Source organism: Phocoena sinus, chromosome 1, assembly GCF_008692025.1.
Source record: "Phocoena sinus isolate mPhoSin1 chromosome 1, mPhoSin1.pri, whole genome shotgun sequence".
NCBI lineage: Eukaryota > Metazoa > Chordata > Mammalia > Artiodactyla > Phocoenidae > Phocoena > Phocoena sinus.
Window position 1 is genome coordinate 16,034,555 of NC_045763.1, and position 26,557 is coordinate 16,061,111.

General features: G+C 41.4%; 1 protein-coding gene across 7 annotated transcripts in view; it reads right to left on the reverse strand.

Annotated features, from left to right (window-relative positions):
* Nucleotides 1-8,839: 8,839 nt before the first annotated feature.
* The window catches only part of HP1BP3 (heterochromatin protein 1 binding protein 3), a 35,560-nt gene continuing 17,842 nt past the window's right edge, over nucleotides 8,840-26,557 (reverse strand). For 2 of the 7 annotated variants that reach the window (XR_004350506.1, XM_032636132.1), the window contains 5 exons: nucleotides 19,135-19,225; nucleotides 14,245-14,404; nucleotides 12,485-12,596; nucleotides 11,098-11,211; nucleotides 8,840-10,633 (listed from right to left, as the gene is read on the reverse strand). Coding sequence is in view for 5 of the 7 variants with exons in the window: in XM_032636132.1 (XP_032492023.1) it covers nucleotides 10,339-10,633; nucleotides 11,098-11,211; nucleotides 12,485-12,596; nucleotides 14,245-14,404; nucleotides 19,135-19,225 (772 nt within the window). In the remaining 2 variants the exon portion in view is untranslated. Of the gene's footprint in view, nucleotides 10,634-11,097; nucleotides 11,212-12,484; nucleotides 12,597-14,244; nucleotides 14,500-19,134; nucleotides 19,226-26,557 lie in introns of all 7 variants that reach the window. The other 5 variants (XM_032636146.1, XM_032636164.1, XR_004350505.1 and 2 more) reach the window with 4 other exon arrangements.

The following is a 26,557-nucleotide window of genomic DNA, read 5'->3' on the forward strand; positions in this document are numbered from 1 at the left end:
GCTCGGCCGCGCCGTCCAATCAGCGGCCGCGGGGGGCCCTGGCACCGCCCCCGCCGTCTCGCACCCGGGCGCTCCGCCTTAAAGGGAGGGAGGGGCAGCTCCCTCCCGCCGAGGGCGTCTTTTCCCGGGTGAGGTGCCTGAGTGCCTCGGGCCTAGCCGAAGGTTCCCTCCTGCCGGAGAGTTTTTCCCCTCCCGCCCCCTAGCTAGCTCCTTCCTCTTCGTCCTGTCGGCGGCGGCTGCGGCAGCTACTCCTCCGACAAGCTTCCCTGACAACCAGTGACTCCTCCACCTCCTGAAGAGCCCTCGCCACTCCTGCCCGTCATCCTACTCCTCTTACTAGAGTGCGAGCAGCCTCGGCCCTTGAAGGGCCTCCATCCCCAGTGCGCAGGACAGCCTGGCCCGCAGGAGGCCTTCAGGGATCGTCTTGATGAGTGAATGAATGCGCGCAGGGCCTGGCCTCTGGGGAACTCGGCCAGTCTCTCCCTTCCTTCCTTCAGCCCCAGAGGGGTGGGGATGTGGCGCATCCCTTTCCTCGCCCTCTTCCCGCCGGCCGTTCTGGGCCTTTCTTGTAAGAGAGTTAACTGAGCCTGCCCAGCCCGCTCGAGAAATCTCCGCACAAACGTTATCACTTATCACTGCACGGGGCCGTGACCATGTCCTTCGGGTTACACGGAAATCCACTGAGATGGGGGAAAACTGGTGAGCCAATCCAGCCCAGGGTGTCAGCCACAGCTTGGAGATGGAGAGCGCTTTTGCTCCCAAAGGGCCCAGAACCTTGTAGGTGCACCCCCACAGGTGGGCACCCTGACAGAGGTAGGCGGGCACAGCAGAGGTCTGAGGGCCTCAGGGGAGTTGGGAAGGAGGCACGTGTGAGCCATGCTGGCCTGCGGGGCATCGCTTTGTCTCCCCAGAGCACCTGGATGCCCTTCCAAGAGGCCGCAGTGAGGTGTAATGCCTCGAGGCTTGGTCCCAAATCTGGGCACTTCCTCTGACTAGGTGTGGGACGTTGGGCAAGCACCTTAATCCTCCAGCGCCTCATCTGGAAGCGTTACTAACACCTGAATCATAGGGACGTGAGGGTTCCCACGAGTTAGTGTGGGCAAAGTGCTTGGCACAGTGCCTGACCCACGGTAAGTGAAGTGCTCAGTGGATATTCGCTACTGTTAGACTTTGCTGTTTTTCTTGAGTTTCTTTTATGCGTTATTGAATGGCAAGTGTTTGTTGAGTTCGCACGCCAGGTGCTCTGGAAAACCCTTCACCGAGGCCACGGGACAACCCTGAGTCCACTGATGAGAAGGATCGATTGATTTACAACTTGGTCCTGCTTTCCGAAAATCCCAATTTATGAAACTCAGGGTACACAAAGGATGAAGGGTTAATTCTTACTAGCTTTCCTAAAAAGCATGTAAATTTTAAATACAGGACTTGCCAATTACTAGACCACAGTCCCCATTTTGAGACTCTTTGGAGAAAACAACACAAGCCACAAAGAATTAACTACTGGCTCTAATGAGTTCCTGAAGCACACGATTCATCCTGATGCCTATAATTTTAAAAATAGCAACAGGAATTTGTTTCAGGTCAAAATGAAAAAGGACCAAGGAATTAAATTCAGATGGTGAAACCATTAAAACCAGAGGGAGAATTTTGCCTTCTAAATCTTTCTCAGGAGAAAGGGACAGAGGGTGAAGATCTGAGTGGCAGGCACTGTTCTAGATCCCCGGGTTACAGAAATTTACAACAGAACACCACAAAAACCAGACCTGGGAAGATACATGTGTGGAAAATGTACGTGACATTGACTCCTGACTTTGTGACCACCAAGGATCCTCTTCTTATTGGTCTTCACCAATACACTCACTCAGGAATATGTTTCAAAACCAAATGGATTTATACATTTGAAGTTCATTTCTTCATTTTTATTTGTGGACCAGAGTAATGTAACCACCTGTCTGAGCTCAGGTTACCAAACTCAGTGGACCTAATTCCACCAAAAGCACAGAAACCCTGAGCTTCTACCATGCATGTAGCCTTAGTAAATGTACAACAGATGTACAAGCTCAGAGGTTTGCACCAAGGGAAACAAACTTCAGTGGGAGTCAGCCATCTCCTGGGTGAGCCAAGCTAGTTCGGCTCAGGGCTGCAGCATGAAACGGCCACCACCGTATCATTATCTGCCCCCACATATCTCAGCCTCCATTCCTGACAGCTCTTGGGAGGCCATCAGGTATAGAACCTCAACCACTGATTAATGACTCACTTTTGCTGGAAGACCAGAGAAATCATCCTCTATTAAGCAGGGGGAAGGAATGACAAGGCAAGCTACGGTGGTACGGTCGTGATCCCTGAACAAGTGAGGGCGCATGGCCCTGTCATGGCATTTCCTGATGAGTCAGTGGACAGTGACTAAACCATACATTGTGTGATCTTGCTATCACAATCTTCCCTTTTCACTAGAAAACCCCAGAATCTGGTACTGGACTTGCCAAGCTGATGAATGTTGATGGGAAGTAACATCACATCCTTTCCAAGCCCGTCGCCAACAAGAGGACTGAAACTGGAGCCAGATGGTGAGCTTGGACAGGCCTCAGCACAGCATCCCATACGCATCTGGCTTTTACAGCGCACGTTTCCATGTTTCCTCAGCAAGTACCTTCCCATGTTGGTAGCTACTTTCAACCTTGAGCACCATGGTTTTCCTTCCCTCGGGTGTGTCCTAATGGCCATCCCTGCAACTTACCCCCCTCCCCCCAACGTCTTGCACACCCCCTCAAGTAAGTGACCTAGAACAGAATTTTTTTTTTTTTTAATTCTAAGATATGTTATGGGCTGAATTGTGTCCCTTTCTCCCCAAATTAATATGTTGGAGTCCTAACACCTAGTACCTCAGAGCATGACTGTGTTTAGAGATAGGGTCTGTAAAGAGGTAATTACATTAAAATGAGGTTATTAGGGTGGGCACTGATCCTATATGACTGGTATGCTTATAAGAAGAGGAAATTTTGGACACACACACACAGAAGGAAGATAAGGTTCCTGCAGGGAGAAGACAGCCAACCACAAGCCAAGGAGGAGAGGCCGGAGCAGATCCTTCCCTCCGCCCTCGGAAGGCGCTAACCCTACTGACACCTTTATCTTGGACTTCTAGACTCCAGAACTGAGAAAATAAATGGCTGTTATTCAAGCGCCCTGGTCTGTGGTATTTTGTTATGGGCCAAGGAGACAAATACAGTGATTAAAATAAGATTCCTTTTCATTCATTCACAAAGCAGACCAGACCACAACATTCTACAGCCAGATCCTCTCTCTTTCCGGGTGTTTTCCAGGTGGCAGAAAGTGTGGAGGTTACAGGATCAGAGAAGTGTTACCTGATCTAGTTCGACTCTCTCTCGTTTCCAGTTGAGAACCAGAAGGTTCTGTGGCTTGCCTGAAGTTTCAGTCTTAGTTCCAAAGGGGCACAGAATGCAGGGCACCTTCCACCCACCCTCTCAGTCACGGTTAGGGCAGTGCTTTGGAGAAGAGGGACCGGGCACTCCCCTGGGGTCACCTGTAGAGCCCTCAGTGCCACCGCTGCTTTATTTCTAGGAAATCTCGTTTTATCTTAGTGACTATTGTGGACTTTGTACTTCCTTCTACTTCTTTTGATTAAAGCACTGCCCCCAATACTCTGGAATAAAATGAATGCCCCAGAAATAGGTATTTAATCTTGTTGCTACCTGTACCCCATTTGAGAAGCAGGGGAACAAGGAATAGTTTCCTAGTACTTTTCCAACTGAAAAGTACAGGTTTAAAGAGGACCCCTCCCCAGAAACACTAGTTAGAGGCTTTGTTGTCAGACAGGAGCCTACGGGTGCATTTCAGAAAGTGAAGAAAGGCATGTAATATCAAATACTATCCAAAATAACATCTATGTTGAAAACATAGCTGGTAATAATATTTAATGGAGATTTTAAAAAGATTGCACATCGAGTAGCTGCAGTTTCTCTGGAGCCCCGCTCTTCATCCACAGCCAGCTAAGGCCCCACGTTTGGCCCAGGTGGCAGCCGATGGCTACCAAGGCCTCTGGTAACCCCAGCCCAGAAGGAACTCACTTTTCTCGTCCACCTGGCTGCTCTTCTCTCCTGCTCCCTGGCATCTGTAACCCAAAACTGTGTTTTTTTCTTGCTCATCTTTTTTTATTTTTTTATTTTTGGCGGTACGTGGGCCTCTCACTGCTGCGGCCTCTCCCGTTGCGGAGCACAGGCTCCGGACGCGCAGGCTCAGCGGCCATGGCTCACGGGCCCAGCCGCTCCGCGGCGTGTGGGATCCTCCCGGACCGGGGCACGAACCCGTGTCCCCTGCATCGGCAGGCGGACTCTCAACCGCTGCGCCACCAGGGAAGCCCTAACAGAATTTTTTTCTTCCAGTTAGCAGATTTTTAAACCACTAGGAGCTTACTTGTTAAAAGATGAGCAGGGGTCTTCCCTGGTGGCGCAGCGGTTGAGAGTCCGCCTGCCGATGCAGGGGACACGGGTTCGTGCCCCGGTCCGGGAGGATCCCACGTGCCGCGGAGCGGCTGGGCCCGTGAGCCATGGCCGCTGAGCCTGCGCGTCCGGAGCCTGTGCTCTGCAACGGACAACCCAAGAACTGTGGATTTGAACCCCTTTATTTTACAGATGAGGAAATCAAGGCTCAGGGAGGTTGTCTTAGCCAAGGTCACATAGCTGGTAAGTGATACTATACAGGCCCCGAAGACCACTATGCAAGATCACAGCTAAAGATGTTATTAGTATGCTGTGCTGAGTCATATACTCTAACCAGAAGTCCAATCCAATTTGGAATTAGTGAAAATGTCTTATTCTACATACCAGCGAAATTTAAGTTACAACGTAAGGATTTAGGTTTGACATGAGAAGAATTTCATCAGAGTAAAAGTTCTTAAACAGTAAAATGGATGAGCAAGGATGTTGTGCAACTCTGGGTTTTAGCAAAAAGAATTATCTGTTGGAATTGGGCAAACAAAGCAGACAGAGATGGTAGGAGAGACCGGATGACTAAGGTTTCTTTCAGGATCAAGGGGCAAGGATTTCTATTATTCCAGTTCATGATTACTAAGCCAGTATTATATACAAAAAATTCAGTTGTCAGACAATCCCCGTTCTGGAATTTCTCTTGGTAGGCCTCATGGAATGCAAGTTTACAGTCTATAAAGGGTAAGGGCGCTGCTCAGTTAGCAACATAAAAGTTCTGATAGAAGCTGTGACCCTGGAGAGAAAGTGCTCACAACTGTCAGCATCCTGTGAACTCAAAGAATTTGCCTGGAATAAGTAAATTGTGAGGAAACCAGAAGTGTCCCATGGCTAGGATTTGAGAGTGATCAAGTGCCTGCATAGTGTCCTAAAAGAAAAACAAACAAAAGACTACCTCAGGGCAGCCTAGCTAACGTTTTCCAGTAATCCAAGATCTAATTTTAATAGTTTCTTACCAAACTTCTTAAGACAAAAGTCACACTGACTCTAATTAGCAAATTTAATAATTTAATCTCATTTCCAAATCCTCTGCACTCTTAAATCCTTTCTTTCCATGAATAGAACATAGAGTCATTGTGCTGTAAGATAAAGGGAGAATTCAGAAGCCTGAAAAATTGTCAAGGGGAGACAATGGAGCAGAGCAGCTAGAGATGGCTCTGCATTCAGAGTGCCTGGGTTTAATTCTGTCTTTGCCACTTACTGTGTCCTGAGGCAAGTTTTCTCAGCCTCACTCTGTGCCTGAGTTTTCCCCTCTGTAAAATGGGAATAATAAACAATGACCATTTCATAGGGTTGCTAGGGTTAAACAAGGCTAATGTATGTACAGAGCCTGTCACATAGAAAAAATTCATTTAGTGTTAGCTATTATTGTCACTATTATTATTTAAGTAATAAGTCAAACTAATAACTACGCTTTGTCAAACATATTCAAGGCCCCCTAGAGAAAGAACTCTTCTCTAATAAACAAAGATTTAACAGCAAATGGTGTAAATTCTACATTTACATACAATATCAAGAGTTGCAATTTGTGTGTGTGTGTGTGGGGGCTAAGCTGCGGGCATGTGGGATCTTAGTTCCCAGACCAGGGATCGAACCTGCACCTTTGTAGTGGAAGCGCGGAGTCTTAACGACTGGACCGCCATGGAAGTCCCACGAGTTGCAATTTTTGAGGAAAACAGCTTGGGAACATACCTTTAGAAACCTCCTTTGACATACCTGTTGCTGACAAAACAAATTAGAAGCAGTTAAAACTAAGCTAATGAATTTAAAGGTAGAAAATTACTCCAACAGAAAAAAAGAAGCCTTCAAAGTTAAGAATCTTGTGGAAATTATAGAAAGAATACAGTAATAAAGATGGTAGAGGGTCTTACCTAGTGGCGCAGTGGTTGAGAATCTGCCTGCCAATGCAGGGGACACGGGTTCGAGCCCTGGTCTGGGAAGATCCCACATGCCGCGGAGCAACTAGCCCCGTGAGCCACAATTACTGAGCCTGCGCATCTGGAGCCTGTGCTCCACAACAAGAGAGGCCGCGATAGTGAGAGGCCCGCGCACCGCGATGAGGAGTGGCCTCCGCTTGCCGCAACTAGAGAAAGCCCTCGCACAGAAACAAAGACCCAACACAGCCATAAATAAATAAAAATTAAAAAAAAGATGGTAGAGATTAGTTTCTTAAAAAAGGAAAACTCAGCACAGCTGAGGGATGCCGTTTAGCATCTCCTGGCTTCCAAGCACGTGTTCATCAAGGAGTTTCTAAGCCAAGAGCTTCAACAGTTCTAGCTCTTCAGCTTCAGCTCTGCAGAACTGAGTGACCATCTGTTTTACCACAAAAATGCAAAGCAACTCTACACGCTGGAAAGTAATGTCAGTCAGAACCTCTGACTGGGGGAAACAGTTTAATAATGGTCTTTATCCAATTAAGAATAGACTTTCTCTTCATGGATAAGATTAGAACTTTTGCTTAACCCAAAGAACTGTGATTTATCAGGTTCCAAAGATGAGAAACTTCAACTATAATCCTAAATTTTTGGATTAAGGTTTTAGTTGGCTAAGTACAGCAGTTCACGTGTTAAGGCTGGCTTAACCTCCTTCTCCTGACAGATCAGGATGGCAAGGGAATCTCGGCCCGAGCAAGAATAACTTCTTAGGTTCTTTAAAGTAGGTATAAGGGGACTTCCCTGGTGGCACAGTGGTTAAGAATCTGCCTGCCAATGCAGGGGACAAGGGTTCGATCCCTGGTCCGGGAAGATCCCACATGCCGCGGAGCAACTAAGCCTGTACACCACAACTACTGAGCCTGCGCTCTAGAGCCCGCGAGCCACAACTACTGAGCCCACATGCCACAACTACTGAAGCCCGTGCGCCTAGAGCCCATGCTCCGCAACGAGAAGCCACTGCAATGAGAAGCCCGCACAACACAATGAAGAGTAGCCCCTGCTCACAACTAGAGAAAGCCCGTGCACAGCAACGAAGACGCAAAGCAGCGAAAAATAAATAAATTTTAAAAAAAAATTAAAAAATAAAGTAGGTGTAAGGATAGGTTAGCAAGCCTATCCTGGGGCTGACAAAATTTTATAAAAGAGCAACAACAGAAAAAACATCAAAGGTATTAGTATATTACCTAGCTCTTGTTTCCAAGTAATTTTCCTGTTAGTTATAGACAATAGACATGACTGGACCAGGTCTCCTTTAGTTAAATCTGCGTGGATGGTTAGGATAGATTTCGGTGTTGAATGCTTTTGTCACATTACTAAGGAATGGACTCCACCCTTCCTGCAATGGTATATCTCTTCGTTCTCATTTGAGCTTTAAGAAGCCAACAATCTCTCTCCCAGCACTTTGTGAGATTCATTTATCAAAGGCAGTTTGTAGGTGGTTTAAGGACATATGAAACACTGTAGCTGAGCTCACTAAAAGCCACTAACAGAGTACTGAAGCCACTGATCCACACGAATAATTGCTGAGTTATCTTTTGCGTTTGCTGTTTTCCTTTCTGTAACATGGAAGTAAAAATTGTGTTCTGCTCCTTGAGAATGGCTGGAAGGGAAATAACCCAAACATCTTTTTGTCTCAATGTCAGGAAGGTGCATGTCTTTGACAAGCTGGGGATTTTCCCTGGAAGAGTGCAATGGCCCTCTTGTCTTTTCCCATGCTGAAAGCAAGGACAGTTTTGTCCTTACCTGAATTCTGTGAATTTAACAGTGTCAGGGTAGGAAGGGACCTTAAATGATCTAAGTGTCTCACTCTATGGTGGAGTACCTGATATACAACATAGCCACCAGGTGACTGTTCAGGCCTTCTTTTTAAAATAAAACAATATCATAAAACACAGAAACCAACCCAAAATCCTGCCACTTTTGATTCCAGAAGAGTATTCTTAGCACAGGTTCCTAACAACTGTACTCTTAAGAATTATTACCTGCTAAACAGCATAACAGAGAATTAGAATTACTTTTAGAATTAGGTCTCTAGGGTTTATCAATTCTTTTGCAGTGCTGTATTTTTCTAGTCCAAGGACATGTGTAGACATTAATCATGAAAAACTGGAATTTATGATCTTGAAGACAAGGACCTTAATAAAATACAAAATGATTTTTAAAAATCTCTTATGCATTAAATAATCAGGTTCAATGTAGTTAGAAACATTTACCATCCATATAAAATTCAAAAGCAAATAAACTGGAGCTTGTATTTAAACAGAAAATGGATGGTGGCTAATGCAAGGAGTGGAGTGGAAAAGACTCAAAGTAAGTGTAACACTTATGGCTACTTCAGAGGATAAGGAAAGGCTACTTCCAGGATACTGGAAACTTTTAAATATAAGCTACAGTTCAGCAGCTTTTAAAATTTCATGTTTATTCATATTTTTCAAAATATATGTACATAAAAAAAGGAAGATTTACAACAGGAAAGATTGCCTTACATGCAACACAAATTCCAATAAACTCATGATGGGATCACACATTGATTATGGATCTAATTCAAGCCAATCTTCTCAAGTCCAATTCCCAGCCACACTTCAGGCTGCAGATGGGATCCCAGGAGACAATGCAAATGGAATGAATTAAACAAACATCTTTCGCCTCTGGCAGCACTCAAGGGGCCAGAAGATGTACACCAAAAAGTTTAAGACAATTAAAATGTCAAGTGCCACAGGGAAGATAAATGATAACCAGAAATCAGTATTTCTCAGAAAGCTAGTGCTATTTAACACAACTTCACAATACTAAAACAAATACAAATAAGAAAGGGTTAGGTAGTCGGGCTTCATTTGTTTTTTCTTTTCTCTTTTTAAGTAACTCAAAAAAGGAAGCCACTTGCTTGTTATCAAAAGTGCTATGGAAAGAAAGGGGGGGAAAAACCCACAGTTTATTTTAGCAAATTGTATGTTTTTCCACTTAATAATTCTACATTAGTAATGGTATAACTCTCCAATATTTCCTTATAAAAAAGGCAAAGAGGAAGTGACAACTTATGCTCCAAATATTAAAAAATATATTTAAACATTTGATCAAGAAGATTTTATATGTTTTGATTTTTGGTAACACAGGTGACGCCAGAAATCACAAATTCAGTATGTTCCTATATTTCCCCTTCCGTCAAAAAACAAGTGGTGGAGAGATCTTGTGCTTGCTTTTGAGGGAATGCAATGCCCAGGGGTCAATGAAAAATACCTAGAAATTGATCAATGTGAAAAGGGGCCCAAAGGAGTCGTGCATCTTCAGAATTGAATGAGATCATAATGTTTTTGGCCTATTTCCAAAGCTAAGACATCTCTGTGTTTATAGTTGGAGAGAAGGGGCTAGTGGAGTGGTTTTATAAATAAGATTAGTTATTATAGCTATAACTGAAGTCTCCAGGCAGGAGGCGTTATGATTCAGTCAGTGCTATACTGCCTCCTTTTTACTTCCAGCACCTGACTAGCATCCCATTCTTGATGCTTTCTAACAAATATAAAAATCTTCGCAACTGTTTAGATAAAACTGGAAGAAAAAAAAAAAAAAAAAAAGCCAAAGCTGACCATAAAAAAAGAAAGAGGCTTGGGGTGGGGGGAGAAAAAAGGACAAGTATAGATTATACAGTTCAGGGAAGTCCAGAATTATCGCAGAAATTAAAATGACTGGGAGGGAGGGTGCGGGGGGAGGGGCAGGCACCAAGAAGAGCACCTAAAGCTAACAAATGGCTAAACTGGTTTATTTATATTCCCTCCCCATAATGTTCATAGGGGAGGAAAAAAATGTAATTTTAAAAGCATCGAACTAAAACAAATGCACACTGACCTTAGAAAATAAGATTTTGAATTTCACCATGATACCCTTTCTTCCTATAAAATTTACTTTTTTGCTTTGAAAGATTTCTTCATGGTGGATTTGCCCTTGCCAGGCAATTTCACTTCCTTTCTCACACTGGCTGCAGGCTTCTTTGAAGAGCTACCACTAGGTTTTTTGATGACTGGGGGTGAGGGTCTGGCTTTCTTGGCAGGAGTTTTGGCCTTAGCAGGGGCTTTCTTGGGCAGGGGCCTAGCTTTCCCTCGCTGGGCAGCTGGGACTTTAGGTGCAGGCTTGGACCCTCTCTGCTTCATGGATGCAGCCTTCCCTGGCGACTTGGCTGGGGTTTTCTTCTGCAACCTGTGAGAACCAAAGAGCAAAGGCAATTACTTAGTACTTGAGAGATTCACTTCACCAGGATGACCAGATACTTTGCCAAAAAAGAAATAGCAAAGGTAGAAGTCACCTAGGTTAAGAAGAGGAATGTGGGTTATTACTTTTTACCTAAAGGCTTTACTAAAATTGTATAAAAACTCAACCAATTCCTGAAGTCTACACATAATTCCATGTTTTTCCTAGAAAAATATGGAATTCTTTTTCTTCAAATAAACAAACTATGGACACACACACACAGGTTTGACCAAAGAGTTATTACATATTCACAGTGTTTCACAAGTTTAGAGCCTCTAAATGCTCAAGAACAAGACAAATTCAAATGTTACACAAAGAATCTGAGAAGGATCCTGAACTGTTAACACACTTTTCACAGCCTCTCCTAGTGCTATCATTTTCAGCTCTAAGAAGGGTTTTCCACACGTCCCCACCTTCTCTTAGGTGGTGGCTCTTCATCCTCAGAGTCCTCCTCTGATGACTCATCTTCATGTTCATCCTCATCTTTAGAATCATCTGGCTCTTTCTTTGGAAACAGAACTCCTGGGCTAGTAAGAAAAAAAAAGGTAAAGAGAAGTCCCATCAGGACAAGGAAAAGAATGTGAACCTAGATACGCTCTTCCCTGGACATAACCCACTTCCTCCCACCCTCCCCAATTATGTCAAGTTCGGTTACAAATATCAGGTACAATTTAACCTATTTTGAACAAACATATGAAGTTATGACAAATCTATAAAAGTCCCAGACCATACCCCATTCCCTTCCTCCCTCCATTTAATAAAACTGATACTTCCATCATTTATTTAGTAAACAATTATTTAAGCTCCTGACATGTGTTTGGCACTGTTATCAGCCACTGAATATATAGCAGTGAATGGTCTATACAGCGGTGAACAGCCTACACAGCAGTATATATTTTCTGCCTTTACGATACTGGCAAAAGACCTCAAAAGTGTCATAAAGCCTGAATCTCTTCAAAGTTTTTGAGAAACTCAGCAAGGATATTCTAAATTTTCTTTGTCCTTAATGGTAGAAAACTTGATCCCACTGATTAATAAGTCCTTAAATTATAACACTGTATGTGCATGATTTTAAGAATATTTAAACATTTGGGAAACTCAAATAATATACATTCAATCAAGTAACACTTATGTTTATGCACAAAGAACAATGTAAGAAAGCTACACTACACTGCCGAAATAGGTTTTAGTGGTACATGTCATGGCACTTTATTAGAAACGGAAGTGTAAGAAGGTGAAAGCATGGGTACACAGAAAAATGCTTGGTCCATAGGAGGTGCTCAATACATTTTTTTTGGTTAAATGAATAAATATGTATAAGAGACAAGTTTTCAAAAAAAAAAAAAAGAGACAAGTTTTCAAATAAATAGCCTTGTCTCTATAGTATGAAGAGGCAGATTAGGAATCTTAGAAGTAGCCAGTGCTCTCCCTACTTGGTGCTGGACCATTAAAACATATATAATCCTCTAATAATCTTCCTGTCATTACCACGTACTTTATTCTTTATTAGAAGGAATGAACATCTAAACGACTGGCCAAGAATCTCAAAGAAAATTCAACGCTTGATTTCAGGAATACGCGCCTAACAGTAAGTTCCAGCAGGACAGCCCCAGTCCCCCTGTTCTTATATGAAAACCTTCAGCTCTAAAACAATACTGCCTTAAGTAGTCTTTATTTTCAAATATATTCAGTTCAGTATAACAATAATAAGGGCAAAATAAGTTAAGCCAAACCTGTAATCTGGAGTCAGATTTTAAATTTGCAATGACCAATACTTCACATTATGGGCTAGGTGCTTACCTGGGGTAATAGGGAAAACAGAGCTGGAAGGTGCCACTGAATCCTTTACCAGAGATCTGTTCCATCCACCCATTCTTTTCGCATCTCTGTAGGGTTTTCTTCAGCAAATGCACTGAACAATAAATTCAGAAATGAAGAAAGTACTTATTTATTCAGATTTGATAATTCCCTCAACCACAATCAGTTATACATCAATTTATTGTCCTGACATGTGCTAAGTGAATCCCTTGTGGTCACAGGGATTTTTAACTAATTCACTAAATTATTATTAAGTGTCCATAAATTTGTAAAGAGTTAAATTATAATGGGAAGAGACTTTACAGACCATTGTGTCCAAATTCCTCATTGCACAGAAAGTGGAATGGTAGCCAAGGGTGGCTAATGACTTGCCCTACAGTCGTACATAAATGGTTAATAGCCAACTTAAAACTCAATCTCTCATTTCTATTCATTCGAACATCTACTGAGTGCCTGTAAGTACTGATAAGCATTTAGAAGGATATCTATAAAGAGAAAACCAATTTCTCAAGAATCAGCAAACAGTAACAAAACCACTATCATGGCTCCCAAAGGCCTCACCAGTTCTCATCTTTCATATAAAAAACACATGAAAATACATTTTATAGTGATTCAGTGTCCAAATAAATAGCTGCCACAATTATTAGTGACACTGGAAAGGTTAATAACCAAATTCATCTTCTCTTACAATACTTGGTCCAAAAGAGAAAACCACAGAATAATCTACAGGGTCAATATGCACGATTAAACACAGTATATACCTTAAGTAAAGAAAGAGAAAAAACAGCCATACAAGGGCTTCCCTGGTGCGCAGTGGTTAAGAATCCACCTGCCAATGCAGGGGACACAGGTTTGAGTCCTGGTCCAGGAAGAATCCCACATTGCGTGGAGCAACTAAGCCCGTGCACCACACCACCACAACTACTAAGCCTGTGCTCTAGAGCCCGCGAGCCACAACTACTGAAGTCCGCACGCTTAGAGGCCCGTGCCCCGCAACGAGAAGCCCACGCACCGCAACCAAGAGCAGCCCCCTGCTCGCTGCAACTAGAGAAAGCCTGCGTGCAGCAACAAAGACCCAATGCAGCCAAAAATAAATACATTTATTTTAAAAAAAAGACTTCAAAATTAGCTTTTCATCTAAACAGTATATTCTAGTTTGTATCTTCTGTTACTTAATTTCATATTCCTCACCCTACATCATTGTGCCTACTCTCATAGTTCACCGAGAAAATATACACTCTCACTAATCTGTATGTGATAATGCTGCTAAGGCAAGGTTTCTAATCTCAAACCACCACCTGACAGGGTAAATATACTTTACTGAAAAAAAGTATTTTCTGTTTAGGGCTTAAGTCAATTAAGAAATAACCTAGGTGGTAAGTATTTTAAAACAATGGCTTGGTTTCAGGTGATATTAGATGTTCTGGTAAACATTCAGAAGTAGGTGAAAAGATACTATACTTGAGAGGTGTTTCGAACCTAGAAATCTGTCTCTATTATAATAAAAATAAATATCAGAAAATAATAAGCAAAGTAAAATCAAATTCTGATCCTCAGCAGACACTGTACATCAAGGATAAGTCTTGATTCTTTTTTTGTAAATAATAAAGTTTGTAAAGTTGTTCCCTCTTGGTTTTCAGTCAGTAGTTAGTGCTTTTTTCATTAACAGCATGATCTCTAGGGATCCTTTCACAAGACAATCCCCTGGATCCCCGTTAAATGTGCTCAAGCCTGAGTCTTACTTTGATAGTTGGAATTGGTCCCTGGGTGGTTCTCCAGGACATACTTCTTCAGAGCAGTGGTGGAGCAGGTCTTCGGCTCATTCATGGCAGCAATTGCAGACAAGATGGCATATTCCATCAGGCTTCCACCAAGCAGGGGTTTCTCCCCTGATTTCTTCAGCTGTTTTTCCAAGGAGGAAGAGAAAAGCATCAAGACAACACTCTCCCCAAAGCAGGTCAAGACAAGACTCCTCTGCACCAGGTGGGTCGGAGTTCCTGCATCAGCACAGATATGTTTACAATAAATTGTCAGGTTAGGGACTTTCTCTTCCCACTCTTCAGGTATTCAACCTAACTGAGGAGTCCCAACCCTCCTAGGGATACTGTCTCCTTCTATCCACCCCTCCATCCAACTGAAAATAGCAAAAGCCAACCTAACCCAAGAGAGTTGACAGCTTTACTCCAATAAGGAGGTTAACTTGTTATGACCCCCAATAAATTAACACTTTTGAGAATACTTCCTTTTTCTGAATCTGAAAAATGGAGTATTTATAAAAATAATAAATAGCCTTTTTAACCCTGTTAAGGAAAATGGCAACGGAAAAGTTTGATAAATATTTAGGGTATCATACAAAAGAAAATTCTATAAACATACTTCAAGGACAAAGGCTGGGGAACAAAGGTTAGCACCAATAAGCAAAAAGGTTTAAAGGACAAACTGAGGTATGGTCTACAATAGTGGTCTCAAAAGAAAGGTCCACAAGCCCCCTGGGGTTTCCTGAGATCCCTTCAGAGGATCTGCAAGGTTAAAAACTATTTTCATAATAATACTAAGATATGAATTTTGCCCTTTTTCACTGTGATGGACATTTGCACTAATGGTGGAAAAACAATGATGGGGTAAAACCGCTGCTACCTGTGGAGGCACAAAAATGTACCAGTATTTACTGCATTCTTTACTGATATACGCTTATGGTTAAAAGAAAAAAAAAAAAAAACAAAAAAAACCCAGTTTCACTTAGGAATGTCCTTGATAATAAAAATGATTTTATTAAATCTCAACTCCAATGCATGTCTTTTTGATACTTTGATGGGGCAAAGTGAGAAGAATTTATAAAGCATGTCAGTTGCATCTGGAGGGATGGTGGTAGTCTCAAGGAAAAGCACCTAGTGATTGAGCTGTGAGCTGAATTAGCTGCATTTTTCACGGAATATCCTTTTTATTTGAAGGAAAAATTAATAGATAAACTATGGTTAATCAGACTTGGGTATCTGGTAGTCATTTTCTTGAAAATGAATTAAGTGAAGCCCGTCATATCAAGGAAAACAACTAAGGAGTATTTGTTGCCAATGATAAGTTCAACTTTTCAAGAGAAAATTAAATTGTGGAAAACTTGTATCTACCATCATGAGCACAATAATTTCCCAATACTTAAACGTTGTTCTGATGAGATCAGTGGGCGATATTAACGAATATGTATTTTTGTTACTGTTGGATGAAATGTGCCAATATTTTAAAACTGCATAATTCAATGAAACTACTATTCTTCAATGACCCAAGTGATAAAATTATGGTTAAAAGATACACTCAAAGTTCAAGACAGACCAAAGGATTTTAAGGTAACAGAGTACAACAAGTTCACTGATAAGGGTTTCAGGTTCCACATGGCACCTTTAACATACTTTAATACCACAAAATCAATGAATGTAATATCGTATTAACAGAATAAAGGACAAAAGCGATATGATCATCTCAAGAGTTTTAGAAAAGGCATTTGACAAATCCAACAGCCATTCATAATAAACTTCCAACAAACCAGTAACGGAAGAGAACTTTCTCAATCTGATAATAGGCATCTATGAAAAACCCACAGTTTTAACGGTGAAAGAATGAATGTTTTCCCTTTAAGATGGGTAAAAAGACGAAGACATCTACTCTCATCACTGCACTGGAGGTTCTATCCAGTACAATCAGGCATGGAGGAAAAAAAAAAAAAAAAAAAAAAAGACATCCAGATTGGAAAGGAAGAAGTAAAATGGTCCTATTTGCAGATGACATTATCCTGTATGTAGAAAATCCTAGGGAATCCACCCCAAAATCCCAAGGAACCCACAAAAAAACTCTAGAACTGGGCTTCCCTGGTGGCCACAGTGGTTAAGAATCTGCCTGCTAATGCAGGGGACACGGGTTCGAGCCCTGGTCCAGGAGAATCCCACATGCCGCGGAGCAACTAAGCCCGTGCACCACAACTACTGAAGCCCGTGCCGCCTAGAGCCCGTGCTCCACAACAAGAGAAGCCACCCCAATGAGAAGCCTGTGCACCACAAGAAGGAGTAGCCCCCGCTCACCCATAACTAGAGAAAGTCCACATGCAGCAATGAAGCCGCAAAGCAGTCAAAAATAAAATAAAGTTAAAAAAAAAATTCTAGAAAAAAACACTCTAGAACTAGTAAATGAGTTCAGCAAGTCACAGGATACAAAGATCAAAAGACAAACCAACTGTATTTCTATAGGCCTAGCAATGAGCAATCTGAAAATGAAAATAAGAAAATTCCATTCACAATAGCATGGAAAAAGAGTAAAATATTTAGGAATAAATTTAACAAAAGAAATATAAGAACTGTACACTGAAACTAAAAAACAACTGCTGAGAGAAGTTAAAGATCTAAATAAATGAAGAGACAGTGAATGTCCATGGATAGGAAAACCTCAACATTGTAAAGGACAGTGATTCTTCCCAAATTGATCTATAGGCTCAATGCAATCTCTACCAAAATCCTAGCTGGATTTTTTTGTGAAAATTGGTAAGTGAACCCTAAAATTCACACGGAAATGCACAAGATCCAGAAATAGTCAAAATACTTTTGAAAAAGAAAAAAGTAGAGGACTTATATTTCCCAACTTCAAAACTTACTACAAAGCTACAGTCATCAAGACAGTGTGATCGTGGCATGAGGATTCACATACAGATCAATGGAACAGAACTGAATCCAGAAATAAACCCTTACACTCATGGTCAATTAAGTTTTGATAAAGGTACGAAGGCAATTCAGTGAGAAAGGGACAGTCTTTTCAATAAATGGTTTTGGGACAATTGGATGTCCACATGCAAAAACATGAATTTATAACTCCTACCTCACACCATAAACAAAACAACTCAAAACGGATCACAGACCTAAATGTAAGAGCTAAAGCCATAAAATTCTTAAAAGAAATATAGGAGTAAATCTTCCTGATCTTAAGCTAGGCAATAATTTATTAGATATGTCACCAATAATACAAGCAATTAAAAAAAATGATAAACTGGACTTCATCCAAAATTAAACACTTGTGCTTCAAAAGGCACCATTAAGAAAGTGAAAGCATGGGTTCAGGAGAAAATATTTGCAAATCGTATATCTCATAAGGAACTTGTATCTAGTTATATAACTCATAACTCAATAATAAAACAAATAGCTCAATTTTAAAAACAGACCAAGGATCTAAATAGACATTTACCGAAGAAGATAAGTAAATGTCCATTAAGCACATGAAAAAATGGTCAACATCAGTAGTCTTAGGGGAATGCCAAACAAAACCATGAGACACCACTTTGTATTCACTAGTGTGGCTATAATTTAAAAAAGACAATAAACGTGTTGGCAAAGATAAGGAGAAACTGGAACCCTTATACATACATTGTTGGTGGGAATGCAAAATGATGCAGCCACTTGGGCAGTTTCTTAAAACAAATTTACCATATAGTCCAGGCAGTCCACATGCCTACTTATATACCCGAGGGAAATAAAAATGTATATCCACACAAAGATTTGGACATAAATGTTCACAGGCAACATTAACCATAATAGCTAAAAAGTGGAAATAACCCAACTTGTGAATGGATAAACAAAGCGTGGCAGATCCATACAGTGGAATACTATTTGGCAATAAAAGGAATGAAGTACTGATTCATGCTGCAACATGGATAAACCTAAAAAAACATTATGCTAAGTGAAAGACGTCAGACACAAAAGACCACATAATGTATGATTTTACCTACATGAAATATGTAAAAAGGCAAATCTATACAGAGAAAAAATAGATCAACAGGTTGGATGGGGATGGGAACAGGGAGTGATGCAAACGGGCCCAAGAGATCTTTTTTGGGTGATGGAAATGCTCTAAAATTGGACGGTGGTGATGGTTATACAACACTGTAAATTGACTAAGAATCACTGAATTATACATTGTAACAAAATGGTTCTATCTTATGGTGTATAAATCATACTTCAATAAAGCTATTACAAAATACTATCATTTGTTGAGTTTTGGTTTACCATCAAAGAATAGTATCAACCTCTACCTGAAAATTATCTTAAAATACTCCACATTTATCTAACTGTACTCCTGTGTGAGCTGGATTTTCTTCATAGATGTAACCCAAAATATATTAAAACAGATACCAGCTGTCTTCTATTAAGCTAGACAGTGAAGACTTCTGTAAAAACGTAATAGATAGTAACCCTCTTCTCATTAAAATTTTTTTTATTTTGGGAAATACAGGGGTTTTTTTTGGTCGTGCCACGTGGCATATGCAGAATCTTAGTTCCCTGACCAGGGATCAAACCCGTATCGCCTGCATTGGGAGCACAGAGGCTTAACCACTGGACCTCCAGGGAAGTCCCATGGGAAATACAGTTTTCATAAAAAGTGTTATTTATGTTACATGCAATGGGTTTATTATTTTTTAAATGAATTAATATTTAAAATTTTCCTCAGTTGTGATTTCTAATATGGTAAATATTGATATGCATAACCCACATAAACAAAACCTCTTGGGGCCCTCAATATATTTTTGGAGTATAAGGAGGTCCTGAAACCACAACTTTTGAGAACTACTTCTCTACAACCAAGCCTTTTTAGCCTCTAACCTGGAATGTCCCAGAAGCACCTTTGCCAGTTATTTGTTCTAACTGGCCTCTCTCTACTGCTCTCTGCAGAGCATTCTTCAACAGCTGAGGCCTGCAGAGAAAACATAAAATAACAATAAATATATTAATGAAGGTAAGATTTGAAGAAAACAGAACCAGGGTTATTCTAAAGAACTAAAGTTCTGATTCCTATTATATGTGTAGTACTTTGTTAAAACAGTAAAGTAATAAATTGTTGGCACCCTTATTAAGTGGTATTTCTTTTTTCTTCAAGCAAAGAAGCTAAGTCATTACCTGTACATACAGAACCATGAACCATACAGAACCAATTTCCAACTTGCCAGGGCACTCCAAAAGCCTCTTTTTTACCATCAGACTACAATAGCAACCAAACTTTGTACTCAAGCAAAGAATGGATATCTTTAAAGTCCCATCTAATTCTGATATTCTCTGCGGCAAAATTCCTGATTTTTTAAAAGTACATACACATTAACAAAAATGGAGTTGTTTCTTACAAACCAGTATCTAAGGTCAGCCTAATAAAACACATTCCATGAGAAAGAAAATAGGTTGTTTTTAACATAGTATCTCTGCCTTAAGAGGGTTGTATTAAAAAAAGCAAAAACAAAAAACTAGGTCATCAAAACCAAATGGCAGGCAAGAAGAAACCGAATATCATTAAAAACATAAGAACAGGAATTCCCTGGTGGTCCAGTGGTAAAGAATTCGCCTTCCAATGCAGGGGATGCAGGTTTGATCCCTGGTCCAGGAACTAAGATCCCACATGCCACAACTAAGCCCAGGTGCCACAACTACTGAGCTTGTGCGCCTCAATGAGAGAGCCTGTGTGCCGCAAACTTCAGAGTCCACACGCTCTGGAGCCTGCGTGCCATGCTAGAGAGAGAAAACCTGCACATCACTACTAGAGAGAAGCCCGTGTGCTGCAACCAAGGCCCGACACAGCCAAAAAAAATAAAAGTAAATAAAATAAAATATTAAAACAAAAACAAAACAGAAACACATAAGAACAAAGTGGTTTGAGGCAAGAGCTGCTCTGTCAAGGAGCAATGGTCTGAACGGTGGGTGAAGAATGTCAGGTGCAGGGAGAAATCAATCAAGTTGACTTAGGGCTTAAAGGGGTCTGTGGTACGGAACAAGACAAAATGGAAAGCTATACACCCAGGCCAACAACAGGACATCTGAAGAAAGGGTTAATCGTAACCCAAAAGTTAAGAGATGTGTTTTGCCACACCTCCCCAGAATTACTAGAATAGCACCCAAGGAGCAGAAAATCATGAGACTTCTTTGAAACTGATTACTTGATAAGTTGAAAAGATTAACAACTTGGCAGCCCACTGAGGGGCAGAATGATGAGGGCCAAACTATTAGCACTTGAGGTGATTTATCGAGCTTTGATACTTTTGTTTGGAGAAGAAATTTTGAATCTTTTCTCCAACCACTAAACATTACAGCCTGAGCTGACACTAGAGTTATTAATTACATTATCCACATGTTTGGGGTAGAAGGGTGGAGGGGATCCCCTGTTCTAACAGGATGCTAAAGAGCAGAAACCATGCTATCAAATCTTGTACATCCTGACACTCCAAATGAAGAAACTCCCTCTCCACCAAATCACAATCCAAGTATTTCTAAGCCAGTGCTATTCCATTCAGGACAAATATGATTTATGCCATAACCCAAAACACACTCAAAGTCATTCACCCCACAAGTATTTACTGAGTATTTATTATGGTTATGTAGGAATAAACACTTAGATCTAGTCACTAAACTCAAGGAATTTAAGAGATGATGAATACATAATAATTACGGTAGAGAATAATAAGGTTCAGGGTTGAAGTATGTGCATAGAGCTTTGGGAACACAATTGAAGGAATGATTTAACTGTCAAACAATTTTACAATTAGTTGCTCTGTAAGTTAGATTCCAATGGAGGATCATACAGCTTAAGTTAAACACTGAAACCCTAGTCTCTTGTATCACGTTAAACAACCAATCTGAGAAGTATCTTCTTTTTTTTGGGGCCATGCCGCGATGCTTGTGGGATCCTAGTTCCTCGATCAGGGATCGAACCCAGGCCCTTGGCAGTGAAAGCTTGGAGTCTTAACCACTGGACTGCCAGGGAATTCCCTGATAAGAGTCTTCTTAACGAAGGCTCAAATGCTTCAGGAATGAGTTATCAGTTAAATAGGTTCCCTTAACATTTTTGTTTTCTCAGCAATACCAGTCATTACCTTAGCATACACCTTATCCTGGGCCTTTAGAAATCTCACAGTTCTATCACTCACTCCTACCTTCAGGTAAAACCACACTTACCAAGTGCTTCAAAGCTTCTCAGATTGGCCCTTTCTCTCTCATCACTGTTATAACCTTCGTACAAGCCACCATGGTCTCCCTTCCGGGCACCGTGCTGCTGTTTTCATAGTGCACACCACTACTAAGTCAATAAGCCTATAAGGGCCTCCTTCACTGTTATAACCTTCGTACAAGCCACCATGGTCTCCCTTCCGGGCACCGTGCTGCTGTTTTCATAGTGCACACCACTACTAAGTCAATAAGCCTATAAGGGCCTCCTTCACTGTTATAACCTTCGTACAAGCCACCATGGTCTCCCTTCCGGGCACCGTGCTGCTGTTTTCACGGTGCACACCACTACTAAGTCAATAAGCCTATAAGGGCCTCCTTTACTATGTGACTCAGTTGATCAGGTGTCAGGTCTTAATGCGTCCACCCAGCTTCAAAGCTTTCCATGGCCTGGTGCCAGCCCTTGTTAGTCTAGATCCAGGCAGGCTTCTTTCCGTTCCGCAAAAAGAATGCCAACTCCTGCCTCTGAAATTTTTTCATGAAGCTCCTTTAAGATGCCTTCTCCACTCTATCACCACATCTAAATTCTACACATTCTCTAGACCCATCTCAATGGGATGGGACCCGACTGGATCCTCACCTTGATTGGATGGGGCGCCCAATCAATCCCCATCTGTTTAACTCACTGCTAACTCCCAAGCACAATTCCTTTTTCTGAAAAATTCTAGTCTGTATCACACCATTCTGTACCTATGATGGTGCTAACTAAGTGCTGCTGTAAATGTTTTACACGTATGGAATAAACAAGAGAATACAACAACCCCAAGAAACAGGTAGTACTATTGCCCATACTTTACTGAATGGGAAAAGTTAAGTGACAGAAAAATTAAGTCATTCCTCCCAGATCACACAGCCAGGCCGTGGAAGAACCAGGTTATAAACTTGAGCAGTCTGATTCCAGATTTTGCATTTTTACTTACTATGCTAGGTAGGCCTGCACTTTCCAATATAAGACAGCCCTGGACAGTGGAAAAAGCAAGAGGTTATAATGGAAAAATGAAATAAAGTTCTGCTTTCACCAGTGAATAGCCAAGTAACCCAGGGTAAGACCTTTACCAGCAAAATTGAGGTAGGAATACCTATTTTTAAGTCTATTTTGAGAATTACAGAAAACAATGCAAAATAAATGTTTTTAAAAGCCCTATACAAAGTTATTTTATACAATTTGTTTATTATAACACATTTATAACAAATTTTTATATTTATTGTAACAAGTTTTTCTTTTTAAAAATAAGATGAATAGAACAGCTTAATTAGAAAGCAGGGAATAGTGAGTGATTGTCGGTGGCTATGTTTTTCAACTGTGGAGAAAGTCTACACTGAGAGAGATAAAAACGAAAGCAATGCACAAAGCGAATGGAAGGTAAGGGAGGGAGTGGCAGGAATCTAAGAGTTACATCAATCTGTTAGAAACGCATGGACAGAATTAAGAAGATCAAGACTCTTGAAAGTAGTTAGAGTTTAAACTGTTAAGAAATTAAGGGATCTCCAGAGAAATTAATATGTTTAGAGAAAAGTATGGGGGTAAAATTGCATCTTGGGCTACGCTCATATTTTGGTATGCACAGAAAGAGAAAAATCAAGAGAATATGATGAAGTTACACCATACACAAGGATCAGACATTAAAATTTGATTTCTAATGTCATATGACAGCATTACCTTTGAGAGCACCTTCTTAGAGGCCAACCCAAAGCCTATGTAAAGCCAACATACCCCATTTTTCTCTAGGGTTGCAAAAAACATTGTTAATAAAGGAGGTGACTTGCGTGTTATATAAAAACACTGTCTTTAAACATTAGAATCATATTTTGTATGGTGTGATGCTCATACCATGAGAACCACGTTGGAATTGAGACTCACTAATAATACTAACATTAGATGAGTTATTATTACATGCCAGGCACTGTTATTTATTTATTTGGCCGTGCCGGGTCTTAGTTGTGGCATGTGGGATTTTTGTTGTGGCATGCAGGATCTTTTTTTTTTTTTAAGTTGTGGCATGTGGACTCTTAGCTGCAGCAGCATTCGGGATCTAGTTCCCAGACCAGGGATCGAGTTCCGGCCCCCTGCACTGGAAGCGCAGTCTTCACTACTGGACCACCAGGGAAGTCTCAGGCACTGTTCTAAGTGCTTAACACATACTAAGGTTCCTAACAACTCTATGACTTAAACACTGTTTATCAATGAGGAAACCAAGACACAAAGAGATAACTTATTCAGAGATATAAAGCTAGAAATGACAGACTCAGGATTTAAACATAAGGGTCAGGTTCCAAGGTCTGTGCTCTTTACCACAATGCTCTACAGCCTCCAGTGTACGCTAGGAGAAATTCATGTCTCATCTCATATGCTCCAGGGCAAAAGTTCCTTGAGTGAAATGGCCAGGTGAAGTGCCCATATTAGTTCACTCATTCAACTAATATTTATTGAGCATGTACTGTATGCTAGGCTTGGGAAAAACAGAAGTGAACAATATAAAAATCTGCCATTTTGGGCTTCCCTGGTGGTGCAGTGGTTGAGAATCCGCCTGCCGGTGCAGGGAACATGGGTTCGTGCCCCGGTCCAGGAAGATCCTACATGCCGCAGAGCAGCTGGGCCTGTAAGCCATGGCCGCTGAGCCTGCGCGTCCGGAGCCTGCGCTCTGCAACGGGAGAGGCCACAACAGTGAGAGGCCTGTGTACCACAAAAAAAAAAAAAAAAAAAAAAAAACTGCCATTTTAATGGGATAAACAGGTAATTTTAAAAAAGGCAAATAAAATACACAGTATGTTAGAATATGATGAGTGCTATGGAGAAAAATAAGGCAGAGAAATAGAATTCTGCATGCTGGGAGAGGAGGGAAAGGTTGCAAATGTAAGTTAAATGGTCCTATCAACCAAATGCAATGAGTGGACCATGTTTGGATATTGACTTGAAAAAACCAACTGTAAAAAGTCATTTTGGGGGCTTCCCTGGTGGCGCAGTGGTTGAGAGTCCGCCTGCCGATACAGGGGACAAGGGTTCGTGCCCCGGTCCAGGAAGATCCCACATGCTGCGGAGCGGCTGGGCCCGTGAGCCATGGCCGCTGAGCCTGCGCGTCCAGAGCCTGTGCTCCAGAACTGGAGAGGCCACAACAGTTAGAGGCCCGCGTACCGCAAAAAAAAAAAAAAAAAAAAAAAAAAAGTCATTTTGGAGACAACTGAGGACATCTGAACATGGTCTGGGTACTGGATAATGTTAAGGAATTATTAGTTTAGTTAGGAATTAGGTTAGTATGATGGTTATGTTCTCTCTACATTTATGTGTATGTCTGAAAATTTCCAAAATAAAATGTTAAAAAATGGTACGGTAATCAAGGCAGGCATGTGGTGATGATACGAGAGTAAAAACTGAAAGGAAGTGAAAGAGTGAGTAAGGTGGGTTGTGAGGGAAAACCACCCAGGCCAAGGGAACAGCAAGCGTGAAGTCTCTGAGGCCAGTAAGGGACAGAAGAGTAGTAGGAGATTAGGTTGGAGATGCAATGGAAGCATAGTGTCTTGTAGGCCATTTTAAAGACTCTAGCTTTAAACTTTTTAACTGTGAGGTGGTTGAGAAGCCACTGGGAGGTCTGAGCAGCAACGTGGTATGGTCTAACGTAATTTTATTACTATTATTATTTTTTGTGTGTTTGTGTGTGGTATGCGGGCCTCTCACTGTTGTGGCCTCTCCCGTTGCGGAGCACAGGCTCCGGACGCGCAGGCTCAGCGGCCATGGCTCACGGGCCCACTTGCTCCACGGCATGTGGGATCTTCCTGGACCGGGGCACGAACCCGTGTCCCCTGCATTGGTAGGCAGACTCTCAACCACTGTGCCACCAGGGAAGCCCCTAACTTACATTTTTTAAAAGTCTCACTCTCACTGCTATGTTAAGAACAGGCTGAAAGGGAGGGAGCATGGGAGAAGCAGGAGATTATTGCTCTAATGCACGTGAGAGATGATGGTGGCTTCGAAAAGAGTGAAAATAGTGAAGGTAATGAAAAGAGGTCTGTTTATGAATATATTTTAAAGACAAAGTAATTTTTTATAGATTACATTTAGGTGTGAGATAAAGAGACCAGGACAAACCCAAGGTTTTTGGCTTCAGCAACTGAAAAGATGTTATTGCCACTAACTGAGATGAGGGAGGTATGGGAAGTGCAGGGCCTTTCTGGTGGGGCGGGAGAGATGGGGCAGGAGGGACGGGCGAGGGTGGGGTGGGGATCAACAGTTTAGTTTTGGACATGTGAAATTAGCCACACAAGCGGTGATGTCAAACAGGTGTCTGTATATACAAATGTGGAGCTAGGAGGGAGGTATGGGCCAGATTTATATACCTGCATATTAATATTGTGTAGGTGCTATTTAAAGCTTTGAGAATGCCAAGAATTACCATTCATTCAAAGTGAATGTGGACAGTAAAGACAAGAGGCCTAAGGTCTAACCATGGGGCACTTGTACATTAAGGAGGCAGGAGATGGGAAATCAGGAATCCTTAGGAGGCTGAGAAAGAATGGGTGGGTAGTGAAGCTGGAGGTAAATCAGAAAGGTGTGTGTGGTGTTCTGAAAGGCAAGTGAAGAAAGTGTTTCAAGCGGGTGGGAGCCATCAACTGTGTCAAATACTGTTGAAAGACCAGCAAGTAAGTCAAGGACTATGAACTGACTACTGTAATCTGCAGTGTGGAAGCCCTCAGTGACACTGACAGGAAGAAGTATTTCAGGTAAAATGGTGGGGGTAATGTATGACAAAAGTGGGTTTAAGACAAAGTAGGAGGAGAAAAATTATAGGCAGCAAGTATAGATAGACAACTCATACTTTAAAACTGTACTTTTCTTGTTCTTTTGTTCGGTCAAGCGTTAAGTACGGCTAAACTTTCACGTTAAATATATGTATGGCAGGATTCCACTACAGTCAGTGGTAGAGAAAATCAAAGTAAAGGAAAAAAGAGCTTCAAAGAAAGAAGTTACTATTTAATAAGGTAATAAGAAAAGGTCTTCAAGTTCATCATCATCTATGGGCTGACAACCCACCTATTTTCGGGCAAA